General features: G+C 39.1%; 2 protein-coding genes across 2 annotated transcripts in view; both read left to right on the top strand.

Moving 5' to 3' along the window:
• The window catches only part of plcg2 (phospholipase C, gamma 2), a gene marked incomplete at its 3' end in the record, with an annotated part of 85,825 nt that extends 68,642 nt beyond the window's left edge, over positions 1-17,183 (top strand). The window contains exons 35-45 of the mRNA XM_079258394.1: positions 376-472; positions 549-621; positions 731-903; positions 2,448-2,550; positions 3,522-3,725; positions 4,601-4,737; positions 4,891-4,999; positions 5,976-6,143; positions 8,368-8,456; positions 8,539-8,693; positions 17,141-17,183. Coding sequence (XP_079114520.1) covers positions 376-472; positions 549-621; positions 731-903; positions 2,448-2,550; positions 3,522-3,725; positions 4,601-4,737; positions 4,891-4,999; positions 5,976-6,143; positions 8,368-8,456; positions 8,539-8,693; positions 17,141-17,183 — 1,351 coding nt within the window. The remainder of the gene's footprint in view (positions 1-375; positions 473-548; positions 622-730; positions 904-2,447; positions 2,551-3,521; positions 3,726-4,600; positions 4,738-4,890; positions 5,000-5,975; positions 6,144-8,367; positions 8,457-8,538; positions 8,694-17,140) is intronic.
• Positions 17,184-18,895: 1,712 nt separating this feature from the next.
• LOC306769691 (plasmolipin-like) overlaps positions 18,896-26,268 on the top strand; it is a gene marked incomplete at both ends in the record, with an annotated part of 202,426 nt that continues 195,053 nt past the window's right edge. The window contains one exon of the mRNA XM_079258381.1: positions 18,896-19,054. Coding sequence (XP_079114507.1) covers positions 18,896-19,054 — 159 coding nt within the window. The remainder of the gene's footprint in view (positions 19,055-26,268) is intronic.

The following is a 26,268-nucleotide window of genomic DNA, read 5'->3' as shown; positions in this document are numbered from 1 at the left end:
ATCTCCACATATCTCCACATATCTCCATATATCTCTACATATCTCTACATATCTCCACATATCTCTACATATCTCCACATATCTCCACATATCTCTACATATCTCCACATATCTCCACATATCTCCACATATCTCCACATATCTCCACATATCTCTACATATCTCCACATATCACTACATATCTCCACATATCTCTACATATCTCCACATATCACTACATATCTCCACATATCTCCACATATCACTACATATCTCACATATCTCCACATGCTTTGTGTGTCTTTCTGGTTATTTTTCTTCTCATTTTGTAAATGCTTTCAGGTTTTTAAAACACTGATTCTTTGTATTCTCTGTTGACTTGTTTTCTTACATTAGGCGGAAAGGTGACTACGGTGGACGGATGCAGCTCTTCTTTCCTGCAAACTACGTAGAGGAAGTGTCCAACAGCACCCCAGCTGACACTATAGCACAGGTGCGGGTCATCGCTCAGCTTGCAGTGAGTTTAAATCCGTGCAGGAAGATCATGTGTGTGATGTGCATTCCAACAGGAGATGGAGGACAATCCACTCGGCGAACTCTGTAAGGGTATTGTAGACATCTCCAAGTGCAACATCCAGCACTGTGAGTTGAGTTTTCGTCTCCTCCTCTTCCCTGGAAAGCAGCTGCCTGATGCTGATGACACTCAGCTTGCAGAGTTCTGAGTCTGGTTCTCCTCTCACCTGGTTTCTAGTGAAGAGCGGTAAAAATGCAAAGCCCCACGTGTTGACCCTGCAGAACATGGAGCAGGACAGCGTGCAGTTCGACCTCGCCACAGATACGCTGGAGGAGCTGTTCGAGTGGTACCAGGTGGCCTGGGACATCACTCAGAGGGAGATGAGCAAGCAGTACAACAGGGAGCAGGAGGTGAGTGTCTGCTTTCAGCAGAAGCCTCAGTAGCTCAACCAGAACAAGGCTTCCTGGATGCATATCTCCCCAGGAATACTGCAGTATTTACCTCCATCAGGTTTACAGTTTCACCTGGACTAGGAAGCTTTAATGTGAGAAGAGCCGCCTGGAAAAAGCCACAAAGAAGCTTCTGAGATTAATAATGTGAATGCCCATGGTAGCATTCACATTACTGAGATTCTGTTCGGCCATTTTTATTATTATTTGGCCAAACTTTGCCGTGCTACTCCTCCTGCGCCGTTCAGGTCACTTCAACCGTTCACATCTGAAACCCTGCAGCTCCTTCAGGAGAAGTGTGCTATGATTTTTGTCGTTTAAAATCTTAGTAGTTTTTTAGATATTTCACAAATTAATTCAGCCTTGTGATTGGCTCAAAGTCCTTCAAACCCACTGTGCATTGCAGAAATCCAGTTCTGCGATTGGTTTTGGGGGTTTCAGAGCTCTGCACCAGTTTGCAGTGTCCGGTTCATCCATTTCCCGTCCCCAGTGTCTTTCCTGCAAAATGTTTGCCACGCTGCTCCTCCTACACCTTTTGCCTCACTTCAACCATTCAGATATCAAACTGTTTAGCTCATTCAGGAGATATGTGCTGTGACTTTTGGTCTTTCTAACATGTAAACTTTTCAAGCTATTCACATTTTTGCCAAACATTAAAATCCTCTCCAGTGATTGGACGAAACGGAAGTCAGCTCAGCGATTGGTCCATTTTGTGCACTGCGACACAGGTACACATACGAGGCACGGGTTCAAATGCAGCATTTAACATAAAGCTCTGTTGTTTGTCGGCTGTTGCTTGAGTGATGGCGTGCAGTTCTGCAGACTCCTTAATGTGAACTGTTGGTCTCAGCTGCACACTTCAAGGAGCAAAGGAATTTATTTGCAAATGTCCCAGTTAAATATGAAGGATTTGTTCCAACAATACTTCCTGCAACATTTCAACACTTTGATAAATCTTAAACATTAAAAAAAAAAGTTTTTCACATTGAATAATAAAGTCTGTCACATCTTTACTGGAGTTTAGTTCAACCTCACACATGTTTTTGTTCCCGCTAATTACACCCTGCTGGAAGTGGGAAAAAAGGCATATGGAAAAAATTACAACGTTTTTTTTCCAGGGTGCAGCTAAGAGTACTAGTGGTGTAGTGAGTAAGTCAGTGGGCTTCAATACAGCAGTCCAGTCTCATACTTATGCAATTTCATTTCAATCATTCAGCATAGTTCAATAAATGGGCATTAACAGTTGCTATTATTTCAATAATAGCTGTTTCTAGTTATTATTATTATTATTATTATTATTATTATTATTATTATTATTATTATTATTATTATTATTATTACATGATGAATTCCAGGATGAATAACTGCAGCTTCTAATGATGGGTCGAAAGGTAGCTCTGGTCCTCGGGGGCCACAATCCTAATTATAATGAGGAGGGGGGGGGATATTCTGCTGAACAGTTGCTCTGCAGCACAAACAGGAAGTGTCTGTTTCTCCAACTTTAGATGAGACAGCAAGAGGAAGTGGAGAAGAAGGCGGAGGTTGCCATGGAGATGTCGGACCTGGTGGTCTACTGCCAGCCACGCAGCAAGGAGAAGGACCGCTTCGGTAACGATGTTCAGACCTGATCTTTGATCAGTGATTAGGTTTTAACTAATGATCGTGATGATGTCACTGAACATGAGTTTTTATCAAACCGCAAACAGATTTAATTTCCTGGTAAATAAAGCACATTTCTACAGCCCTTTTAACAGCAAGCAGAGGGTTTTACAGTGTGAACAGGACACCAAAGCGAAGACCCCCCCCCCCGGACCACCCTGCCGCATATTCCTGGTCATCATGCTGAAAATGATAAAAACAAGTTTAGCTGATGCTGGTCTTTAGTTTGCTTTCAGACACCAACACTCGCTGCCTTCCCGTCTTTCAGTTCAGCCTCAAAATCTCTTTTTTTTACAACTTTTATTCATCATAAAGGATAAATGATCTCCGTTTTCTCTGCTCGTGCAGAATTGTATCGTTCTGAGCGTGAAGCCTGTTTGTTTCGTCGTCTTAGCAGTGTGGCGTTGCGTGTGTGTGTGATAAACATGCGGTGTGAATGTCGCCTGTGTTGCACCTGAATGAAATGTGGTTCTGCTGGAACATAAAGGAAGCTGAGCGTGTTGAGATCAGAAAGACCCGACAGCATTATGAAACCTGCAGCTGCACGTTTCGCCCACAGAGGAAAATCTCAAGGCTTGTCTGCAGCGAGGGGCTACCCTCCGGGTTTTCCACCGCCTCAGTCGGTCAGTGGACATCGGAAGGCCACACAGCTTCCGGCCATCGCATCGTTTCCAGTTTAATAACTAATAACACGCAGCAGAGAAACCAGTGGCACAGACCAGCTCCTGTGTTGGTTGAACCTTCTGACCTCCATCCCCAATCGTTCCTTTGACCTCCAACCTTTTCCTCCGTCTGGATTAACAGAAATATTCTGTCAGCTGATCCGTAGAAACATTTGAACCGTTTTTGGGTTGAAAAGCAGTAAATGTGTGGCAGTTCGGTCCAGTTTCTAAAGACAGCTGCTGTTTCTGTTTCTGCAGAGAGTTACACCTACAAAGAGGTCCGCTCCTTCGCAGAGAACAAGTTACCAGGAAAGAGCCGCACCAAGGACTTCCTGCAGTATAACCGCAAAGGTCTGAGTCGGATCTACCCAAAGAATCAGAGAGTGGAGTCTTCCAACTACGACCCCTACCCCATGTGGGCCGTCGGCTGTCACATGGTGGCTCTCAACTACCAGACTGCAGGTAGGAGGGGGGGTCCAGGTGGATCAGAGGGGGTCCAGCAGGTTGTTTGCTTGCATGAATTATGGACTCGGTGTAAGACTAAACGTTTGTCCCCTGAGGTGGTAAAGCTGCTTTAGCTTCATCTGGTAATCAACATCGTTAGTTTTAGCTTCCAGTCATTAGAAAATTACAACGTTAGGCTGAGATTAGAAAGCAGACACATTTGGGCCAAACCCGGCCCACTTCTGGCTCAGTTACGCCACTGGCATGTGCTGTGGGCCTGAAAGCTGCCAATGTCAGCTGGCAGCCTGGCTTTGGAGTGTCTCCTGTGGACCAGATGTTGTCCTGGACGTAGACTACGGCCAGTATGTAGTGGACCAGAAGTACGGTCCACCGTCCGGATGTGGCACACATGGAGCTGAGTCTCCTTCTGATCCTACAAGATAGGAATTATTTCCAACTTTAAACCTCTTAAAGTTTCATTTCTAAAAACACTAAATACACAATTATAATGTTGTTGCTACAAAGAACTTCATCTTAATACTTAAAGAGACCCAGATTTAATCCTGCATGGCTGGACAGACAAAATTCAAGGATCGACCAGGAAGGTGTTTCAGGTGGTAAACTGTCAGCCCTGCAGGGGTTTTCCATACAGGGTTCAGACCTCCTGTAACCATCACACACATTCTGAGATGTCGTAATGTCAGTCAGACCAGAAACCTCGGAACGAGACGCTCACAGAACCGGAGTTTTTTCTTTATTCATCAAGTAAATACTGTGATGTTTGCACAAAGAAAGTGGAATTAAAATGTAAAAAAGTCTAAACTGGCTGCCTGGCAGTAAAACTGAGTTTGTTCTGTGGAGCAGCAGCTCAGATGATGCTTGTTTCCACCCAGATAAGTACACCCAGCTGAACAGCGCCCTCTTCAGTCTGAACGGGGGAACGGGCTACGTGTTGCAGCCAGAACTGATGCGCGCCGACAGCTACGATCCGCAGGAGAAGAAGAAGATCAAGTACAGCATTAAAGTCAGAGTGAGTCCCACACGTGTGCACGTCTACACACGCGCACATCTACATATGATCAGCGTGAGATTGGACCTTTTTATTTAACTTTTCATTATTTATGTTTGATGTTTAGTATTTTGCAGTGATGATGATGAAGAACCCGCTGTTTGTTCTCTGCAGGTGATTGCTGCCAGACACCTCCCTAAACCTGGACGCAGCATCGCCAGCCCGTTTGTGGAGATTGAGTTGTGTGGACACACGGAGGAAAAGTTCAAGACCATCGTCTATCGTAAGGAGATCAGAAGCAGCTGAGTTAGCTCCCAGTGCCTAGCCAGAGCTTAATGAAGATTTAACGTGAACGTCTAGCGCCTGACAGGAAACTTCTGCTCAGCAGCTGGAACAAAAACATCTTTTCACCGAGATCAACCATTACTTTTATCTTTACACTTTTTTCTGAACACCTGCAGCATTGATTCATCTTCTTTTTATAGCGCCATGTTTGCCGAGCAGCAAATATTATTCCGGCGATTAAAAGTGAAGCCAAAAACTGCATTTCCTCCCTTGACCACTAGGGGCTCCAAAAGGGTGTCAGATGTTAGAAAGACCAACTTCTTTCATTTATTTATGTATAATTAAATATAAATTTAAAAAAAGACTAACTTTACAGCAGAAATAAACGTTTTCAGCCTTCTACTAAAACACATTTTAGGTTTATAAAGACAGGTTTACCTTCATGACAACGGTGAGGTGGTAAATTGTTTATAACTCTTATGTTTAGACGTCATTTAATCTAAAAATTCTGCATAATTACAGGTGTGTTTTTGATTGACAGGTATCTGATGTCCGAGGTGTGGCAAAGCTGCGGCTTTTTCACCGTTAACAGCAGGACTGAGCGTTATCTCTGGGTTAGCTTGGTTAGCTCTTAGCTGCAGGCAGCTCAGAGTTTGATAGCTGTATTTTCCGTAGGGATGACACGCATGATGCTGCCAAAATGGCCACTGCGGGAACTATCCACGAGCTTCAGTTTAGCTCATCAGAAACTTGTGTCATGTAGGATTTGCTAATTTTTTATGACGTTCACTTAACTTCATCTGCACGTCGAAACCCCCCCCAAAATGCACACAGACCTGTTCATTATAAAATAGATCATCTTTACATGATGATGTAATAAAATAGATTAAATGTTGTAATGAATAAAATGAAGCTGATTCATGGTGACACTTTGGCTCTTCTACCACGTGTCTTCATATGTCTGCCGGCTGCAGGAGACAACGGTCTGAATCCCACGTGGAAAGCCCCCACAGAGCCTGCAGAGTTTAACATATATGAGCCGGAACTCACCTTCCTTCGCTTTGTGGTCAATGAAGAGGACATGTTTTCAGACCCCAACTTCCTGGCTCAGGCCACGTTTCCTGTTAAAGGCCTCCGCTCAGGTAACAACACACCCAGACACAGAGCTGATGTTCATGTGACGACGATGCAGTAACGCTGCAGAGCTTTGCGACTTTCTTATAGCTTCGCTTTTACTGAGGCAACGTTCGGACCAGGATAGTCCGCTGGATTCGGTCCGATTGGGGATCTGGTTCAGTCGATGGGTGCAGCATGCTTCTGTTTGGAACAAACCGAGATCTGTATTTGCAGGAGGACTGAGTCTGTTTCTTTGATCCAAATCAGAATTAATTTGCACGTTCACACAATCCCCCAAACACAGCGACTTTCCGACCAAACGACTGGATTCTAATAAAAAGGCTGCGTGAACATGTCCTAGGATGAGATACAACATGCACAACTTCCTGTAAATCACCTGAATGTCTCACACTCGCTGGTTTTACTTTATACAGTGGAGAGAACCAAGTCAGAGAACGTAACAAACGTAAGGCTCAGTTTCACTAATATCCTCAATCCAGCCGATATCAGTTCATTTTCAAATCTTTATGTAACACCAGATTTCCTTGGAAATGAGACATTCTTAGATAACTATTTTATAAAACATGAAGTCGGTTTACATTAGCATCTACATCAGATTTCTGGGAGTAATCAGATTACTGTAATATGCTGACAAGTCTATATGGACTTCTGAAATACCATATTCCAAAGATCGTTGTACATTTGCCAGATGGAAAGATGGACGGAGCCTCCGGCGGCTAAAAGTGAAGCCCATGTGGAAGTGCATAAAACTGCAGTTCCCCCTTCATCCACTAGAGGCTGCAAAACAGAGCAAATCTCCCATGTTAAAAAGACCAACTTCACAGCAGGAATAAACATGTTTACAGCAGAAACAAACATGTTTACAGCAGAAATAAACACGTTTACAGCAGGAATAAACATGTTTACAGCAGAAATAAACACGTTTACAGTAGGAATAAACATGTTTACAGCAGAAATAAACATGTTTACAGCAGGAATAAACATGTTTACAGCAGAAATAAACATGTTTACAGCAGAAATAAACATGTTTACAGCAGGAATAAACATGTTTACAGCAGAAATAAACATGTTTACAGCAGAAATAAACATGTTTACAGCAGGAATAAACATGTTTACAGCTGAAATAAACATGTTTACAGCAGGAATAAACATGTTTACAGCAGGAATAAACATGTTTACAGCAGAAATAAACACGTTTACAGCAGGAATAAACATGTTTACAGCAGAAATAAACACGTTTACAGCAGGAATAAACATGTTTACAGCTGAAATAAACATGTTTACAGCAGGAATAAACATGTTTACAGCTGAAATAAACATGTTTACAGCAGAAATAAACATGTTTACAGCAGAAATAAACATGTTTACAGCAGGAATAAACATGTTTACAGCTGAAATAAACATGTTTACAGCAGGAATAAACATGTTTACAGCAGGAATAAACATGTTTACAGCAGAAATAAACACATTTACAGCAGGAATAAACATGTTTACAGCAGAAATAAACATGTTTACAGCAGGAATAAACATGTTTACAGCTGAAATAAACATGTTTACAGCAGGAATAAACATGTTTACAGCAGAAATAAACACGTTTACAGCAGAAATAAACACGTTTACAGCAGGAATAAACATGTTTACAGCTGAAATAAACATGTTTACAGCAGGAATAAACATGTTTACAGCTGAAATAAACATGTTTACAGCAGGAATAAACATGTTTACAGCAGGAATAAACATGTTTACAACAGAAATAAACATGTTTACAGCCTGGTACAAAAATCCATTTTAGGTTTAATAGGTCAAGTTTATCTTCATGACAACTGTGGGGGGAGTGAATTTTTTTCTAACTTGCCCGTTTAAAAGTAATTTAATCTCGAAGTTCTGCATATTTAGGGGCGTGTCCTTTTGATTGACAGGTACCGGATCTCCTGCTTTATGTCAGAAGAACGTAGAACAACCGCGGTTTTTAGCCGGTTAACAACATGACTTAGCTTTAGCCCGCTTACCTCCGTTAGCTGGTTAGCTCCTGTTATATCCGGGTTAGCTCGGTTAGCTCTTAGCTACAGAAAGCTCAGAGTTCGGAGCCCATGGTCTTAGCATTAGCTGCTAATATAGATGGTTTATTTCATCACATTTTATCTGTGATTGTAGATTTATTACTGTAATAAAAATCTCCGGTCCTTTCCGTGTGCAGTGAGATGTGACTGGTTCTTCTGGTCTTGTTAGGTTACCGCTCTGTTCCCCTGAAGAACGGCTACAGCGAGAACCTGGAGCTGGCCTCGCTGCTGGTCTACATCAATGTGCAGCAGGCAGGGGTAAGCAAGTGTGATCTGAGCATGTCTGAGTTCCTGTCAGCGTTCACATCAGCATGGAGACGTTTGTGTGACTGTTTTCCAGAGAGCAGAGGAAGAACTCTACTCCTCATCCAGCCAACTGAGGAAGAAGCAGGTCGAGCAGAGCGAGCCCTTCCTGTACGACACGCATGCCAACATTCAGCGGTCCACCCCGCCTCGCCAACATAACCACCTCACCAGAGAGTCCAGCGAGAAAAGGCATGGCATTCATTTTTTAATCAACTTTCATTGTCTTCATGTCATTTTTATTTTACACTTGCATTTAAAAACATCTTGACTTTGCTTTTAATGTGACAAAATGTTTTTTCATGCCTTCTTGTACCACATTTAATTTAGATTTTTACTTCTATTATTTAAGTTCTCCATTAATTGGGATTTGGGAGGCTGGTCCAACCTGATTAGCTTCAGTTAGCTTCACTAGCCTGATCAGATAGCGCCTTTCAGGTCAACTTATTCATCAAGTCTAAACCTAAAATCAAATAAAAAACGATGAAGTTCTGGCTGGCCCAATGTTAACCAGACTTTCAGAGTCCGTTAACCAGAGTTTCAGAGTCAGATAACCAGAGTTTCAGTCAGTAACCAGAGTTTCATTGTCAGTTAACTAGAGTTTCAGAGTCAGATAACCAGAGTTTCAGTCTGTTAACCAGAGTTTCAGTCTGTTAACCAGAGTTTCAGTCAGTTAACAAGACTTTCAGAGTCAGTTAACCAGACTTTCAGTCAGTAACCAGAGTTTCATTGTCAGTTAACTAGAGTTTCAGTCAACTAACCAGTTTGAATCAGTAACCAGACTTTCAGAGTCAGTTAACCAGAGTTTATTTCTGTTAACCAGAGTTTTAGTCAGTAACCAGAGTTTCAGTCTGTTAACCAGACTTTCATTGTCAGTTAACCAGAAGTTTAGTCAGTAACCAGAATTTCAGTCAGTCAACCAGTTTTAGTCAGTTAACCATAGTTTCAGTCAGTTAACCAGACTTTCAGAGTCAGTTAACCAGAGTTTCAGTCAGTTAACCAGAGTTTCAGTCAGTGACCAGAGTTTAATTCTGTTAACCAGACTTTCAGAGTCAGTTAACCAGAGGTTTAGTCAGTTAACCAGAGTTTCAGTCAGTTAACCAGACTTTCAGAGTCAGTTAACCAGAGTTTCAGTCAGTTAACCAGACTTTCAGAGTCAGTTAACCAGAGTTTCAGTCAGTTAACCAGTTTAGAGTCAGTTAACTAGAGTTTCAGTCAGTTAACCAGACTTTCAGTCAGTTAACCAGAGTTTCAGTCAGTTAACCAGACTTTCAAAGTCAGTTAACCAGAATTTCAGTCAGTTAACCAGACTTTCAGAGTCAGTTAACCAGAGTTTCAGTCTGTTAACCAGACTTTCAGAGTCAGTTAACCAGACTTTCAGAGTAAGTTAACCAGACTTTCAGTCAGTTAACCAGAGTTTCAGTCAGTTAACTAGACTTTCAGAGTCAGTTAACCAGAGTTTCAGTCACTTAACCAGACTTTCAGAGTCAGTTAACCACAGTTTCAGTCAGTTAACCAGTTTAGAGTCAGTTAACTAGAGTTTCAGTCAGTTAACCAGACTTTCAGAGTCAGTTAACCAGACTTTCAAAGTCAGTTAACCAGAGTTTCATTGTCAGTTAACCAGAGTTTCCGTCAGTTAACCAGACTTTCAGTCAGTTAACCAGTTTTGGAGTCAGTTAACCAGCGTTTCAGTTAGTTAACCAGAGTTTCAGTCAGTTAACCAGTTTTAAAGTCAGTTAACCATAGTTTCAGTCAGTTAACCAGTTTTAGAGTCAGTTAACCAGACTTTCAGTCAGTTAACCAGAGTTTCAGTCAGTAACCAGAGTTTCAGTCCATTAACCAGACTTTCAGAGCCAGTTAACCAGAGTTTCAGTCCATTAACCAGACTTTCAGAGCCAGTTAACCAGAGTTTCAGTCAGTTAACCAGTTTTAGAGTCAGTTAACCAGAGTTTCAGTCAGTTAACCAGAGTTTCAGTCAGTTAACCAGACTTTCAAAGTCAGTTAACCAGAGTTTCAGTCAGTTAACCAGACTTTCAGAGTCAGTTAACCAGAGTTTCAGTCAGTTAACCAGACTTTCAGAGTCAGTTAACCAGACTTTCAGTCAGTTACCTAGAGATTTAGTCAGTAACCAGAGTTTCAGCATGTTAACCAGACTTTCAGAGTCAGTTAACCAGAGGTTTAGTCAGTAACCAGTTTCAGTCAGTTAACCATTTTTAAATTCAGTTAACCAGACTTTCAGAGTCAGTTAACCAGACTTTCAGCGTCCGTTAACCAGTTTCATTGTCAGTTAACCAGAGTTTCAGTCAGTTAACCAGAGTTTCAGTCAGTTAACCAGACTTTCAGAGTCAGTTAACCACAGTTTCAGTCAGTTAACCAGTTTAGAGTCAGTTAACTAGAGTTTCAGTCAGTTAACCAGACTTTCAGAGTCAGTTAACCAGAGTTTCAGTCAGTTAACCAGACTTTCAAAGTCAGTTAACCAGAGTTTCAGTCAGTTAACCAGATTTTCAGAGTCAGTTAACCAGAGTTTCAGTCTGTTAACCAGACTTTCAGAGTCAGTTAACCAGACTTTCAGTCAGTTACCTAGAGATTTAGTCAGTAACCAGAGTTTCAGCATGTTAACCAGACTTTCAGAGTCAGTTAACCAGAGGTTTAGTCAGTAACCAGTTTCAGTCAGTTAACCATTTTTAAATTCAGTTAACCAGACTTTCAGAGTCAGTTAACCAGACTTTCAGCGTCCGTTAACCAGTTTCATTGTCAGTTAACCAGAGTTTCAGAGTCAGTTAACCAGAGTTTCAGTCAGTTAACCAGACTTTCAGAGTCAGTTAACCACAGTTTCAGTCAGTTAACCAGTTTAGAGTCAGTTAACTAGAGTTTCAGTCAGTTAACCAGACTTTCAGAGTCAGTTAACCAGAGTTTCAGTCAGTTAACCAGACTTTCAAAGTCAGTTAACCAGAGTTTCATTGTCAGTTAACCAGAGTTTCCGTCAGTTAACCAGTTTTGGAGTCAGTTAACCAGCGTTTCAGTTAGTTAACCAGAGTTTCAGTCAGTTAACCAGTTTTAAAGTCAGTTAACCATAGTTTCAGTCAGTTAACCAGTTTTAGAGTCAGTTAACCAGACTTTCAGTCAGTTAACCAGAGTTTCAGTCAGTAACCAGAGTTTCAGTCCATTAACCAGACTTTCAGAGCCAGTTAACCAGAGTTTCAGTCAGTTAACCAGTTTTAGAGTCAGTTAACCAGAGTTTCAGAGTCAGGTAACCAGAGTTTCAGTCAGTTAACCAGACTTTCAAAGTCAGTTAACCAGAGTTTCAGTCAGTTAACCAGACTTTCAGAGTCAGTTAACCAGAGTTTCAGTCTGTTAACCAGACTTTCAGAGTCAGTTAACCAGACTTTCAGTCAGTTACCTAGAGATTTAGTCAGTAACCAGAGTTTCAGCATGTTAACCAGACTTTCAGAGTCAGTTAACCAGAGGTTTAGTCAGTAACCAGTTTCAGTCAGTTAACCATTTTTAAATTCAGTTAACCAGACTTTCAGTCAGTTAACCAGACTTTCAGCGTCCCTTAACCAGAGTTTCATTGTCAGTTAACCAGAGTTTCAGTCAGTTAACCAGAGTTTCATTGTCAGTTTACCAGAGTTTCAGTCAGTTAACCAGAGTTTCAGTCCGTAACCAGAGTTGCAGTCAGTTAACCAGACTTTCAGAGTCAGTTAACCAGAGTTTCAGTCAGTTAACCAGTTTTAGAGTCAGTTAACTAGAGTTTCAGTCAGTTAACCAGAGTTTCAGTCAGTTAACCAGACTTTCAGAGTCAGTTAACCAGAGTTTCATTGTCAGTTTACCAGCGTTTCAGTTAGTTAACCAGAGTTTCAGTCAGTTAACCAGAGTTTCAGTCAGTAACCAGAGTTTCATTGTCAGTTAACCAGAGTTTCAGTCAGTTAACCAGACTTTCAGAGTCTGTTAACCAGAGTTTCAGTCAGTTAACCAGAGTTTCAGTCAGTAACCAGAGTTTCAGAGTCAGTTAACCAGAGTTTCAGTCAGTTAACCAGACTTTCAGAGTCAGTTAACCAGAGTTTCATTATCAGTTATCCAGAGTTTGTCTGTTAACCAGAGTTTCAGTCAGTTAACCAGAGTTTCATTGTCAGTTTACCAGAGTTGCAGTCAGTTAACCAGACTTTCAGAGTCAGTTAACCAGAGTTTCATTGTCAGTTAACCAGAGTTTCAGAGTCAGTTAACCAGAGTTTCATTGTCAGTTAACCAGAGTTTCAGAGTCAGTTAACCAGAGTTTCATTGTCAGTTTACCAGAGTTGCAGTCAGTTAACCAGACTTTCAGAGTCAGTTAACCAGAGTTTCAGTCTGTTAACCAGAGTTTCAGAGTCAGTTAACCAGAGTTTCATTGTCAGTTAACCAGAGTTTCAGTCAGTTAACCAGAGTTTCATTGTCAGTTAACCAGAGTTTCAGTCAGTTAACCAGAGTTTCAAAGTCAGTTAACCAGAGTTTCATTGTCAGTTAACCAGTGTTTCCGTCAGTTAACCAGTTTTAGTCAGTTAACCAGAGTTTGTCTGTTAACCAGAGTTTCCGTCAGTTGACCAGTTTTAGAGTCAGTTAACCAGAGTTTCAGTCTGTTAACCAGACTTTCAGAGTCAGTTAACCAGAGGTTTAGTCAGTAACCAGAGTTCCAGTCAGTTAACCAGTTTTAGAGTCAGTTAACCATAGTTTCAGTCAGTTAACCAGACTTTCAGAGTCAGTTAACCAGAGTTTCAGTCAGTTAACCAGAGTTTCAGTCCGTAACCAGAGTTTCATTGTCAGTTAACCAGAGTTTCAGTCAGTTAACCAGAGTTTCAGTCAGTTAACCAGACCTTCAGAGTCAGTTAACCAGAGTTTCAGTCAGTTAACCAGTTTTAGAGTCAGTTAACCAGACTTTCAGAGTCAGTTAACCAGAGTTTCATTGTCAGTTTACCAGCGTTTCAGTTAGTTAACCAGAGTTTCAGTCAGTTAACCAGACTTTCAGAGTCAGTTAACCAGAGTTTCATTATCAGTTAACCAGAGTTTCAGTCTGTTAACCACTGTTTTAAAAGAGACTCAGAACCTCCCTCCTGGATCAGGCTCCTGCGTCATGCTTAACATGTATGACACGGCAGGTCATGTGACAGCATAACGTACCCAAGACGCAGAACATGAAATAAAAACTATCAACTTGCTGCATTACAGATGAATAATTCACACATTTTAATGTCGTTATAAACATGATAAGATATAATAATAAAATTCAACTTAATTATTTTGAACTTGGAAAAAAAAAAATCAGAATTAACTAGTCTTGGAGACAGTTAACCATAGTTTAAGTCAGTTAACCAGAGTTTCATTGTCAGTTTACCAGCGTTTCAGTTAGTTAACCAGAGTTTCAGTCAGTTAACCAGAGTTTCAGTCAGTAACCAGAGTTTCATTGTCAGTTAACCAGAGTTTCAGTCAGTTAACCAGACTTTCAGAGTCCGTTAACCAGAGTTTCAGTCAGTTAACCAGAGTTTCAGAGTCAGTTAACCAGAGTTTCAGAGTCAGTTAACCAGAGTTTCATTGTCAGTTAACCAGTTTTAGAGTCAGTTAACCAGAGTTTCAGAGTCAGTTAACCAGAGTTTCAGTCAGTTAACCAGACTTTCAGAGTCAGTTAACCAGAGTTTCATTATCAGTTATCCAGAGTTTCAGTCAGTTAACCAGAGTTTCATTGTCAGTTTACCAGAGTTGCAGTCAGTTAACCAGACTTTCAGAGTCAGTTAACCAGAGTTTCAGTCTGTTAACCAGTTTCAGAGTCAGTTAACCAGAGTTTCATTGTCAGTTAACCAGAGTTTCATTGTCAGTTAACCAGAGTTTCAGAGTCAGTTAACCAGAGTTTCATTGTCAGTTAACCAGAGTTTCATTGTCAGTTAACCAGTGTTTCCGTCAGTTAACCAGTTTTAGAGTCAGTTAACCATAGTTTCAGTCAGTTAACCATAGTTTCAGTCTGTTAACCATAGTTTCAGTCAGTTAACCAGAGTTTCATTGTCAGTTTACCAGAGTTGCAGTCAGTTAACCAGACTTTGAGTCAGTTAACCAGAGTTTCAGAGTCAGTTAACCAGAGTTTCATTGTCAGTTAACCAGAGTTTCATTGTCAGTTAACCAGAGTTTTAGAGTCAGTTAACCAGAGTTTCATTGTCAGTTAACCAGTGTTTCCGTCAGTTAACCAGTTTTAGAGTCAGTTAACCAGAGTTTGTCTGTTAACCAGAATTTCCGTCAGTTGACCAGTTTTAGAGTCAGTTAACCAGAGTTTCAGTCTGTTAACCAGACTTTCAGAGTCAGTTAACCAGAGGTTTAGTCAGTAACCAGAGTTCCAGTCAGTTAACCAGTTTTAGAGTCAGTTAACCATAGTTTCAGTCAGTTAACCAGAGTTTCAGTCAGTTAACCAGAGTTTCAGTCCGTAACCAGAGTTTCATTGTCAGTTAACCAGAGTTTCAGTCAGTTAACCAGACCTTCAGAGTCAGTTAACCAGAGTTTCAGTCAGTTAACCAGTTTTAGAGTCAGTTAACCAGACTTTCAGAGTCAGTTAACCAGAGTTTCATTGTCAGTTTACCAGCGTTTCAGTTAGTTAACCAGAGTTTCAGTCAGTTAACCAGACTTTCAGAGTCAGTTAACCAGAGTTTCATTATCAGTTAACCAGAGTTTCAGTCTGTTAACCACTGTTTTAAAAGAGACTCAGAACCTCCCTCCTGGATCAGGCTCCTGCGTCATGCTTAACATGTATGACACGGCAGGTCATGTAAATAATTCACACATTTTAATGTCGTTATAAACATGATAAGATATAATAATAAAATTCAACTTAATTCTTTTGAACGTGGAAAAAAAAAAATCAGAATTAACTAGTTTTGGAGTCAGTTAACCATAGTTTCAGTCAGTTAACCATAGTTTCAGTCAGTTAACCAGAGTAAGTTAACCAGAGTTTCAGTCAATTAACCAGATTTTCATTGTCAGTTTCAGTCTGTTAACCAGAGTTTCATTGTCAGTTAACCGGAGTTTCCGTCAGTTGACCAGTTTTAGAGTCAGTTAACCAGAGTTTCAGTCTGTTAACCAGACTTTCAGAGTCAGTTAACCAGAGGTTTAGTCAGTAACCAGAGTTACAGTCAGTTAACCAGTTTTAGAGTCAGTTAACCATAGTTTCAGTCAGTTAACCAGACTTTCAGAGTCAGTTAACCAGAGTTTCAGTCCGTAACCAGAGTTTCATTGTCAGTTAACCAGAGTTTCAGTCAGTTAACCAGACTTTCAGTCAGTTAACCAGAGTTTCAGTCAGTTAACCAGAGTTTCATTGTCAGTTAACCAGAGTTTCCGTCAGTTAACCAGACTTTCAGAGTCAGTTAACCAGAGTTTCAGTCAGTTAACCAGTTTTAGAGTCAGTTAACCAGCGTTTCAGTTAGTTAACCAGAGTTTCAGTCAGTTAACCAGACTTTCAGAGTCAGTTAACCAGAGTTTCAGTCCGTAACCAGAGTTTCATTGTCAGTTAACCAGAGTTTCAGTCAGTTAACCAGACTTTCAGAGTCAGTTAACCAGAGTTTCAGTCAGTTAACCAGAGTTTCATTGTCAGTTAACCAGAGTTTCCGTCAGTTAACCAGACTTTCAGAGTCAGTTAACCAGAGTTTCAGTCAGTTAACCAGTTTTAGAGTCAGTTAACCAGCGTTTCAGTTAGTTAACCAGAGTTTCAGTCAGTTAACCAGTTTTAAAGTCAGTTAACCACTTTCAGTCAGTTAACCAGAGTTTTATTGTCAGTCAACCAGAGTTTCAGTCAGTTAACCACAGTTTCATTGTCAGTTAACCAAAGTTTCAGTCAGTTAACCAGACTTTCAAAGTCAGTTAACCAGAGTTTCAGTCAGCTAACCAGTTTTAGAGTCAGTTAACCAGAGTTTCAGTCAGTTAACCAGTTTTAGTCAGTTAACCAGAGTTTCAGTCCATTAACCAGACTTTCAGAGCCAGTTAACCAGAGTTTCAGTCAGTTAACCAGTTTTAGAGTCAGTTAACCAGAGTTTCAGAGTCAGTTAATCAGAGTTTCAGTCAGTTAACCAGACTTTCAGAGTCAGTTAACCAGAGTTTCAGTCTGTTAACCAGAGTTCCAGTCTGTTAACCACTGTTTTAAAAGAGACTCAGAAGCTCCTTCCTGGATCAGGCTCCTGCGTCATGCTTAACATGTATGACACGGCAGGTCATGTGACAGCATAACGTACCCATGACGTAGAACATGAAAATAAAACTATCAACTTGCTGCATTACAGATGAATAATTCACACATTTTAATGTCGTTATAAACATGATATGATATAATAATAAAATACAACTTAATTCTTTTGAACTTGGAAAAAATAATCATCAGAATTTCTGACCTTTTTTAAAATGTATTTTCTTTATGTTTAGTTGATTTATTTGATTTATTTCAGTCCTTTGTACTTATCTATTTATTCCTGTATTATTTGTGGATATTTATTCATTTATTTTTAGTATTGTATGTCATCTTAAATAATATCATATATTATATCATATATTTGATCAATTTTTAGGAAATTCAGGCGTTAAAGCTAATTTAAATTGAATCTGTTTTTAATTATTATTTCTGTGTTTTTATTTCTCTCCAGGGCAAAAGAGAAGAAGATAAGCAACAGTAAGTTTTACCCCTGAGACGTCTGCCAGACGGATGCAGAGCTCAAGTTTTTCATCTTTATTGCACCAAAAAAACCATGTTACCTTAGAAAACATATTTATTTATCATTTATAGGAAAAATAAAAATGTTAGAATAATAAAGCTGTTACCCCGGCAACCATCGAAGCAACCATCTCAGCCTGTCATCAAACTAATGTTTTTTTCTTATTATTTTTTAATGAAAGACAATTTAGAATTTAGTTTTGGTAAAATATTCTGCTGCCGCGAAACTTGTGTTGGATTCATCTTAATATGTCTTTATCTGGGATGTTTTTATGATAATGTTTTCATCTGATGTTGAAGTCAGATTGATGAAATATTTAAATGAAGGCAAAACATGTTTATAGAACTTCTCTGACTTTATTATGATCTGAAATAAATAAAGTATGATTGAAGTCACCATTTTTCTTCTTTTTGAGATGAACGTTGGTCATTAGAACTAAAAAAAACAGTTACTGAATGTTATTAAAGCTCGGATTGCTTCATATTTACAGTCTGAGTCGAGTTTAAATGGGAAAAAATGAGATTAGAGCCGTTTCATTGTGTGTCTTCTGTGTCTGTTTCTATTAGTTTCTAATCGCTTCCCTATAATAACTGTTGTGTTTTTATTCTCTGAGAATGAAATATCTAAATCTGCTGGCTCCGGGTTCGTGCATGCAACAGCTTATTAGGTATTATTATTATTATTATTATTGTTATTATTATTATTATTATTATTATTATTATTAATAATAATTTAAATGTTGCTGTCTCTCGTATCCAACAGTTTCAATGCTTGTCACGACTTCTTTTTCCATCTTTACACTTGAATAATATTAAGGAAATATTTCTCCATTAATGTTTTTCTTGGGTTTTTATTTTGTTTGTGTTTATAATAAGATCATTAAAACAAAACAGTAGTTTTAGTAAAATGGTTAAATACCAACAGAAAGAGGTTTTAAATAAATCTAATTTATCTGTCACTGATCACTGCGGCTTGAAAAACTTCAGATGATGCAGTTATTTATTCTTTTTATTTTTGTCATTTTATCATATTTCAGATTTAATTCATTCATGAAACCTTAAACGTAAAACCTACTGGTTAAATTCAGTTCATTTTTATTTTACTTCCAAGTTAAAAATCTACTGGAAATAAGTTATTTATTAAATTTAATGAGGTTGTTTTCCACCTCTTAAAGATATGACTGAGGGACGGAGGCCATCCACACCCAGAGGGCGACAGTCACTCAGGGGTGTGTGTGTGTGTGTGTGTGTGTGTGTGTGTGTGTGTGTGTGTGTGTGCGTGTGTGTGTGTGTGTGTGTGCGTGTGTGTGTGTGTGTGTGTCTTCTGGCTGTTAAACATTAATGAGTCACCCAGGTGGGAAGCCTCTCGGAGACATATGGGTGGTGCTGCAGAGATCAAGGAGGCAGAAAACGATGAAACAGCTTGTGTGTGTGTGTGTGTGTGTGTGTGTGTGTAATGCCATTCCACCACCATTACACACCTGTTGGTGCAGGTGAGAGGACCGACAGACAGAGGTTTCTCTAAAACTGTTAATTTGTTTACTTGTTGTTTTGCTTCGCCTGTCGGTAGTTTTGGTTCATCCAGGTGTGTCTGATGATAAAAACACCTGAAGAAAGATTCCCATCAAACGCTTCCAATCCAAGTCTGACTTCAGGAGTTCGCTGTTTCTGAGAAAAGCCTCCAATCATGGCTGACTTCCCATCCAAGGTTACCACGGAGACCAGCCCCCCCCAGAGCACCCAGCCGGGGGGCAGTAGCCTTCGCGGGCTCGCCGCTGACGTCACCACCAAGATGGACTTAACCTTCATTCGAAGCCCTCGGGCCATATTCATGATGGCTAAAATCGTAGGTAACACACATCTTCCTGCAACACCATCAGCCTGGAGCTCCTGGTGGCTGCTAGGTCATCTCCTGTGGCTCAGATAACATCACATGGAGGAAAGTTCCGGAGTTTCGTAGTTTAAAAGTTCCGGAGTTTTGTAGTTTAAAAGTTTCGTAGTTTAAAAGTTCCGGAGTTTCGTAGTTTAAAAGTTCGGGCGTTTAAAAGTTCCGGAGTTTCGTAGTTTAAAAGTTTCGTAGTTTAAAAGTTCCGGAGTTTCGTAGTTTAAAAGTTCCGGAGTTTCGTAGTTTAAAAGTTCCGGAGTTTCGTAGTTTTAAAGTTCCAGAGTTTCGTAGTTTAAAAGTTCGGGAGTTTAAATTTTCCGGAGTTTCGTAGTTTAAAAGTTCCGGAGTTTAAAAGTTCTGGAGTTTTGTAGTTTAAAAGCTCCGGAGTTTTGTAGTTTAAAAGTTCCGGAGTTTAAAAGTTCCAGAGTTTCGTAGTTTAAAAGTTCCTGAGTTTTGTAGTTTAAAAGTTCCGGAGTTTAAAAGTTCCGGTGTTTCGTAGTTTAAAAGTTCCGGTGTTTCGTAGTTTAAAAGTTCCGGAGTTTCGTAGTTTAAAAGTTCGGGAGTTTAAAAGTTCCGGAGTTTCGTAGTTTAAAAGTTCCGGAGTTTAAAAGTTCCAGAGTTTCGTAGTTTAAAAGTTCCTGAGTTTTGTAGTTTAAAAGTTCCGGAGTTTAAAAGTTCCGGTGTTTCGTAGTTTAAAAGTTCCGGTGTTTCGTAGTTTAAAAGTTCCGGAGTTTCGTAGTTTAAAAGTTCGGGAGTTTAAAAGTTCCGGAGTTTCGTAGTTTAAAAGTTCCGGAGTTTAAAAGTTCTGGAGTTTCGTAGTTTAAAAGTTCCGGAGTTTCATAGTTTAAAAGTTCGGGAGTTTAACAGTTCCGGAGTTTCGTAGTTTAAAAGTTCCGGAGTTTCGTAGTTTAAAAGTTCCAGAGTTTAAAAGTTCCGGAGTTTCGTAGTTTAAAAGTTCCTGAGTTTCGTAGTTTAAAAGTTCGGGAGTTTAAAAGTTCCGGCGTTTCGTAGTTTAAAAGTTCCGGAGTTTCGTAGTTTAAAAGTTCCGGTGTTTCGTAGTTTAAAAGTTCCGGAGTTTCGTAGTTTAAAAGTTCCGGAGTTTTGTAGTTTAAAAGTTCGGGAGTTTAAAAGTTCCGGAGTTTCGTAGTTTAAAAGTTCCGGAGTTTAAAAGTTCTGGAGTTTCGTAGTTTAAAAGTTCCGGAGTTTCATAGTTTAAAAGTTCGGGAGTTTAACAGTTCCGGAGTTTCGTAGTTTAAAAGTTCCGGAGTTTCGTAGTTTAAAAGTTCCAGAGTTTAAAAGTTCCGGAGTTTCGTAGTTTAAAAGTTCCTGAGTTTCGTAGTTTAAAAGTTCGGGAGTTTAAAAGTTCCGGCGTTTCGTAGTTTAAAAGTTCCGGAGTTTCATAGTTTAAAAGTTCGGGAGTTTAACAGTTCCGGAGTTTCGTAGTTTAAAAGTTCCAGAGTTCAAAAGTTCCGGAGTTTCGTAGTTTAAAAGTTCCTGAGTTTCGTAGTTTAAAAGTTCGGGAGTTTAAAAGTTCCGGCGTTTCGTAGTTTAAAAGTTCCGGAGTTTCGTAGTTTAAAAGTTCCGGAGTTTTGTAGTTTAAAAGTTCGGGAGTTTAAAAGTTCCGGAGTTTCGTAGTTTAAAAGTTCCGGAGTTTAAAAGTTCTGGAGTTTCGTAGTTTAAAAGTTCCGGAGTTTCATAGTTTAAAAGTTCGGGAGTTTAACAGTTCCGGAGTTTCGTAGTTTAAAAGTTCCGGAGTTTCGTAGTTTAAAAGTTCCTGAGTTTCGTAGTTTAAAAGTTCGGGAGTTTAAAAGTTCCGGCGTTTCGTAGTTTAAAAGTTCCGGAGTTTCGTAGTTTAAAAGTTCCGGAGTTTCGTAGTTTAAAAGTTCCGGAGTTTAAAGGTTCCGGAGTTTCGTAGTCTAAAAGTTCCGGAGTTTTGTAGCTTAAAAGTTCTGGAGTTTAGAAGTTCCGGAGTTTCGTAGTTTAAAAGTTCCGGAGTTTAAAAGTTCTGGAGTTTCGTAGTTTAAAAGTTCCGGAGTTTCATAGTTTAAAAGTTCGGGAGTTTAACAGTTCCGGAGTTTCGTAGTTTAAAAGTTCCGGAGTTTCGTAGTTTAAAAGTTCCAGAGTTTAAAAGTTCCGGAGTTTCGTAGTTTAAAAGTTCCTGAGTTTCGTAGTTTAAAAGTTCGGGTGTTTAAAAGTTCCGGCGTTTCGTAGTTTAAAAGTTCCGGAGTTTCGTAGTTTAAAAGTTCCGGAGTTTCGTAGTTTAAAAGTTCCGGAGTTTAAAGGTTCCGGAGTTTCGTAGTCTAAAAGTTCCGGAGTTTTGTAGCTTAAAAGTTCTGGAGTTTAGAAGTTCCGGAGTTTCGTAGTTTAAAAGTTCCGGAGTTTCGTAGTTTTAAAGTTCCGGAGTTTAAAAGTTCCGGAGTTTTGTAGTTTTAAAGTTCCGGAGTTTCGTAGTTTTAAAGTTCCGGAGTTTAAAAGTTCCGGCGTTTCGTAGTTTAAAAGTTCCGGAGTTTCATAGTTTAAAAGTTCCAGAGTTTAAAAGTTCCGGAGTTTCGTAGTTTAAAAGTTCCTGAGTTTCGTAGTTTAAAAGTTCGGGAGTTTAAAAGTTCCGGCGTTTCGTAGTTTAAAAGTTCCGGAGTTTCGTAGTTTAAAAGTTCCGGAGTTTAAAGGTTCCGGAGTTTCGTAGTCTAAAAGTTCCGGAGTTTTGTAGCTTAAAAGTTCTGGAGTTTAGAAGTTCCGGAGTTTCGTAGTTTAAAATTTCCGGAGTTTCGTAGTTTAAAAGTTCCGGAGTTACGTAGTTTTAAAGTTCCGGAGTTTAAAAGTTCCGGTGTTTCGTAGTTTTAAAGTTCCGGAGTTTCGTAGTTTAAAAGTTCCTGAGTTTTGTAGTTTTAAAGTTCCGGAGTTTCGTAGTTTTAAAGTTCCGGAGTTTAAAAGTTCCGGAGTTTCGTAGTTTAAAAGTTCCTGAGTTTCGTAGTTTAAAAGTTCCGGAGTTTAAAAGTTCCGGCGTTTCGTAGTTTAAAAGTTCCGGAGTTTCGTAGTTTAAAAGTTCCGGAGTTTCGTAGTTTAAAAGTTCCGGAGTTTAAAGGTTCCGGAGTTTCGTAGTTTAAAAGTTCCTGAGTTTTGTAGCTTAAAAGTTCTGGAGTTTAAAAGTTCCGGAGTTTCGTAGTTTAAAAGTTCCTGAGTTTTGTAGTTTAAAAGTTCCGGAGTTTCGTAGTTTAAAAGTTCCGGAGTTTCGTAGTTTAAAAGTTCTGGAGTTTCGTAGTTTAAAAGTTCCGGAGTTTCGTAGTTTAAAAGTTCCAGAGTTTCGTAGTTTAAAAGTTCCAGAGTGTCGTAGTTTAAAAGTTCCTGAATTTCATAGTTTAAAAGTTCGGTAGTTTAAAAGTTCCGGAGTTTCGTAGTTTAAAATTTCCGGAGTTTCGTAGTTTAAAAGTTCCGGAGTTACGTAGTTTAAAAGTTCCGGAGTTTAAAGGTTCCGGAGTTTAAAAGTTCCGGTGTTTCGTAGTTTAAAAGTTCCGGAGTTTAAAGGTTCCGGAGTTTCGTAGTCTAAAAGTTCCGGAGTTTTGTAGCTTAAAAGTTCTGGAGTTTAGAAGTTCCGGAGTTTCGTAGTTTAAAAGTTCCGGAGTTTTGTAGCTTAAAAGTTCTGGAGTTTAGAAGTTCCGGAGTTTCGTAGTTTAAAAGTTCCGGAGTTTTGTAGTTTTAAAGTTCCGGAGTTTCGTAGTTTTAAAGTTCCGGAGTTTAAAAGTTCCGGCGTTTCGTAGTTTAAAAGTTCCGGAGTTTCGTAGTTTAAAAGTTCCGGCGTTTCGTAGTTTAAAAGTTCCGGAGTTTCGTAGTTTAAAAGTTCCGGAGTTTCGTAGTTTAAAAGTTCCGGAGTTTCATAGTTTAAAAGTTCGGGAGTTTAACAGTTCCGGAGTTTCGTAGTTTAAAAGTTCCGGAGTTTCGTAGTTTAAAAGTTCCAGAGTTTAAAAGTTCCGGAGTTTCGTAGTTTAAAAGTTCCTGAGTTTCGTAGTTTAAAAGTTCGGGAGTTTAAAAGTTCCGGCGTTTCGTAGTTTAAAAGTTCCGGAGTTTCGTAGTTTAAAAGTTCCGGAGTTTAAAGGTTCCGGAGTTTCGTAGTCTAAAAGTTCCGGAGTTTTGTAGCTTAAAAGTTCTGGAGTTTAGAAGTTCCGGAGTTTCGTAGTTTAAAAGTTCCGGAGTTTTGTAGTTTTAAAGTTCCGGAGTTTAAAAGTTCCGGAGTTTTGTAGTTTTAAAGTTCCGGAGTTTCGTAGTTTTAAAGTTCCGGAGTTTAAAAGTTCCGGCGTTTCGTAGTTTAAAAGTTCCGGAGTTTCGTAGTTTAAAAGTTCCGGAGTTTCGTAGTTTAAAAGTTCCGGAGTTTCATAGTTTAAAAGTTCCGGAGTTTAACAGTTCCGGAGTTTCGTAGTTTAAAAGTTCCGGAGTTTCGTAGTTTAAAAGTTCCAGAGTTTAAAAGTTCCGGAGTTTCGTAGTTTAAAAGTTCCTGAGTTTCGTAGTTTAAAAGTTCGGGAGTTTAAAAGTTCCGGCGTTTCGTAGTTTAAAAGTTCCGGAGTTTCGTAGTTTAAAAGTTCCGGAGTTTAAAAGTTCCTGAGTTTCGTAGTTTAAAAGTTCCTGAGTTTCGTAGTTTAAAAGTTCCGGAGTTTAAAAGTTCCGGCGTTTCGTAGTTTAAAAGTTCCGGAGTTTCGTAGTTTAAAAGTTCCGGAGTTTCGTAGTTTAAAAGTTCCGGAGTTTAAAGGTTCCGGAGTTTCGTAGTTTAAAAGTTCCTGAGTTTTGTAGCTTAAAAGTTCTGGAGTTTAAAAGTTCCGGAGTTTCGTAGTTTAAAAGTTCCTGAGTTTTGTAGTTTAAAAGTTCCGGAGTTTCGTAGTTTAAAAGTTCCGGAGTTTCGTAGTTTAAAAGTTCTGGAGTTTCGTAGTTTAAAAGTTCCGGAGTTTCGTAGTTTAAAAGTTCCAGAGTTTCGTAGTTTAAAAGTTCCTGAATTTCATAGTTTAAAAGTTCCGGAGTTTCGTAGTTTAAAATTTCCGGAGTTTCGTAGTTTAAAAGTTCCGGAGTTACGTAGTTTAAAAGTTCCGGAGTTTAAAAGTTCCGGCGTTTCGTAGTTTAAAAGTTCCGGAGTTTCGTAGTTTAAAAGTTCCGGAGTTTCGTAGTTTAAAAGTTCCGGAGTTTAAAGGTTCCGGAGTTTCGTAGTTTAAAAGTTCCTGAGTTTTGTAGCTTAAAAGTTCTGGAGTTTAAAAGTTCCGGAGTTTCGTAGTTTAAAAGTTCCTGAGTTTTGTAGTTTAAAAGTTCCGGAGTTTAAAAGTTCCGGTGTTTCGTAGTTTAAAAGTTCCGGAGTTTCGTAGTTTAAAAGTTCCTGAGTTTTGTAGTTTTAAAGTTCCGGAGTTTCGTAGTTTAAAAGTTCTGGAGTTTCGTAGTTTAAAAGTTCCGGAGTTTCGTAGTTTAAAAGTTCCAGAGTTTCGTAGTTTAAAAGTTCCTGAATTTCATAGTTTAAAAGTTCGGTAGTTTAAAAGTTCCGGAGTTTCGTAGTTTAAAATTTCCGGAGTTTCGTAGTTTAAAAGTTCCGGAGTTACGTAGTTTAAAAGTTCCGGAGTTTAAAGGTTCCGGAGTTTAAAAGTTCCGGAGTTTCGTAGTTTAAAAGTTCCTGAGTTTTGTAGTTTTAAAGTTCCGGAGTTTAAAAGTTCCGGTGTTTCGTAGTTTAAAAGTTCCGGAGTTTCGTAGTTTAAAAGTTCCGGAGTTTCGTAGTTTAAAAGTTCCGGAGTTTCGTAGTTTAAAAGTTCCGGAGTTTAAAAGTTCCGGAGTTTAAAAGTTCCGGAGTTTTGTAGCTTAAAAGTTCTGGAGTTTAAAAGTTCCGGAGTTTCGTAGTTTAAAAGTTCCTGAGTTTTGTAGTTTAAAAGTTCCGTAGTTTAAAAGTTCCGGAGTTTCGTAGTTTAAAAGTTCCGGAGTTTCGTAGTTTAAAAGTTCCGGAGTTTCGTAGTTTAAAAGTTCCTGAGTTTCATAGTTTAAAAGTTCGGTAGTTTAAAAGTTCCGGAGTTTTGTAGTTTAAAATTTCCAGAGTTTCGTAGTTTAAAAGTTCCGGAGTTTAAAGGTTCCGGAGTTTAAAAGTTCCGGAGTTTCGTAGTTTAAAAGTTCCAGAGTTTCGTAGTTTAAAAGTTCCGGAGTTTCGTAGTTTAAAAGTTCGGGAGTTACGTAGTTTAAAAGTTCGGGAGTTTTGTAGCTTAAAAGTTCTAGAGTTTAAAAGTTCCGGAGTTTAAAAGTTCCGGAGTTTCGTAGTTTAAAAGTTCGGGAGTTTAAAAGTTCCGGAGTTTCGTAGTTTAAAAGTTCCAGAGTTTCGTAGTTTAAAAGTTCCGGAGTTTCGTAGTTTAAAAGTTCGGGAGTTACGTAGTTTAAAAGTTCGGGAGTTTTGTAGCTTAAAAGTTCTAGAGTTTAAAAGTTCCGGAGTTTAAAAGTTCCGGAGTTTCGTAGTTTAAAAGTTCGGGAGTTTAAAAGTTCCGGAGTTTCGTAGTTTAAAAGTTCCTGAGTTTTGTCGTTTAAAAGTTCCGGAGTTTAAAAGTTCTGGTGTTTCGTAGTTTAAAAGTTCCGGAGTTCTGTAGTTTAAAAGTTCCGGAGTTCTGTAGTTTAAAAGTTCCTGAGTTTCATAGTTTAAAAGTTCGGGAGTTTAAAAGTTCCGGAGTTTCGTAGTTTAAAAGTTCCGGAGTTTCATAGTTTAAAAGTTCCGGAGTTTCGTAGTTTAAAAGTTCCGGAGTTTCGTAGTTTAAAAGTTCCAGAGTTTCATAGTTTAAAAGTTCCTGAGTTTCATAGTTTAAAAGTTCGGGAGTTTAAAAGTTCCGGAGTTTCGTAGTCTAAAAGTTCCGGAGTTTTGTAGCTTAAAAGTTCTGGAGTTTAGAAGTTCCGGAGTTTCGTAGTTTAAAAGTTCCGGAGTTTTGTAGTTTTAAAGTTCCGCAGTTTAAAAGTTCCGGAGTTTTGTAGTTTTAAAGTTCCGGAGTTTCGTAGTTTTAAAGTTCCGGAGTTTAAAAGTTCCGGAGTTTCGTAGTTTAAAAGTTCCTGAGTTTCGTAGTTTAAAAGTTCCGGAGTTTAAAAGTTCCGGCGTTTCGTAGTTTAAAAGTTCCGGAGTTTCGTAGTTTAAAAGTTCCGGAGTTTCGTAGTTTAAAAGTTCCGGAGTTTCATAGTTTAAAAGTTCG

This window comes from Telmatherina bonti (genome assembly GCF_933228915.1).
Source record: "Telmatherina bonti genome assembly, chromosome: 2".
In the NCBI taxonomy this organism is placed as follows: Eukaryota; Metazoa; Chordata; class Actinopteri; order Atheriniformes; family Telmatherinidae; genus Telmatherina; species Telmatherina bonti.
This window is presented reverse-complemented; position numbering and strand designations above follow the sequence as displayed.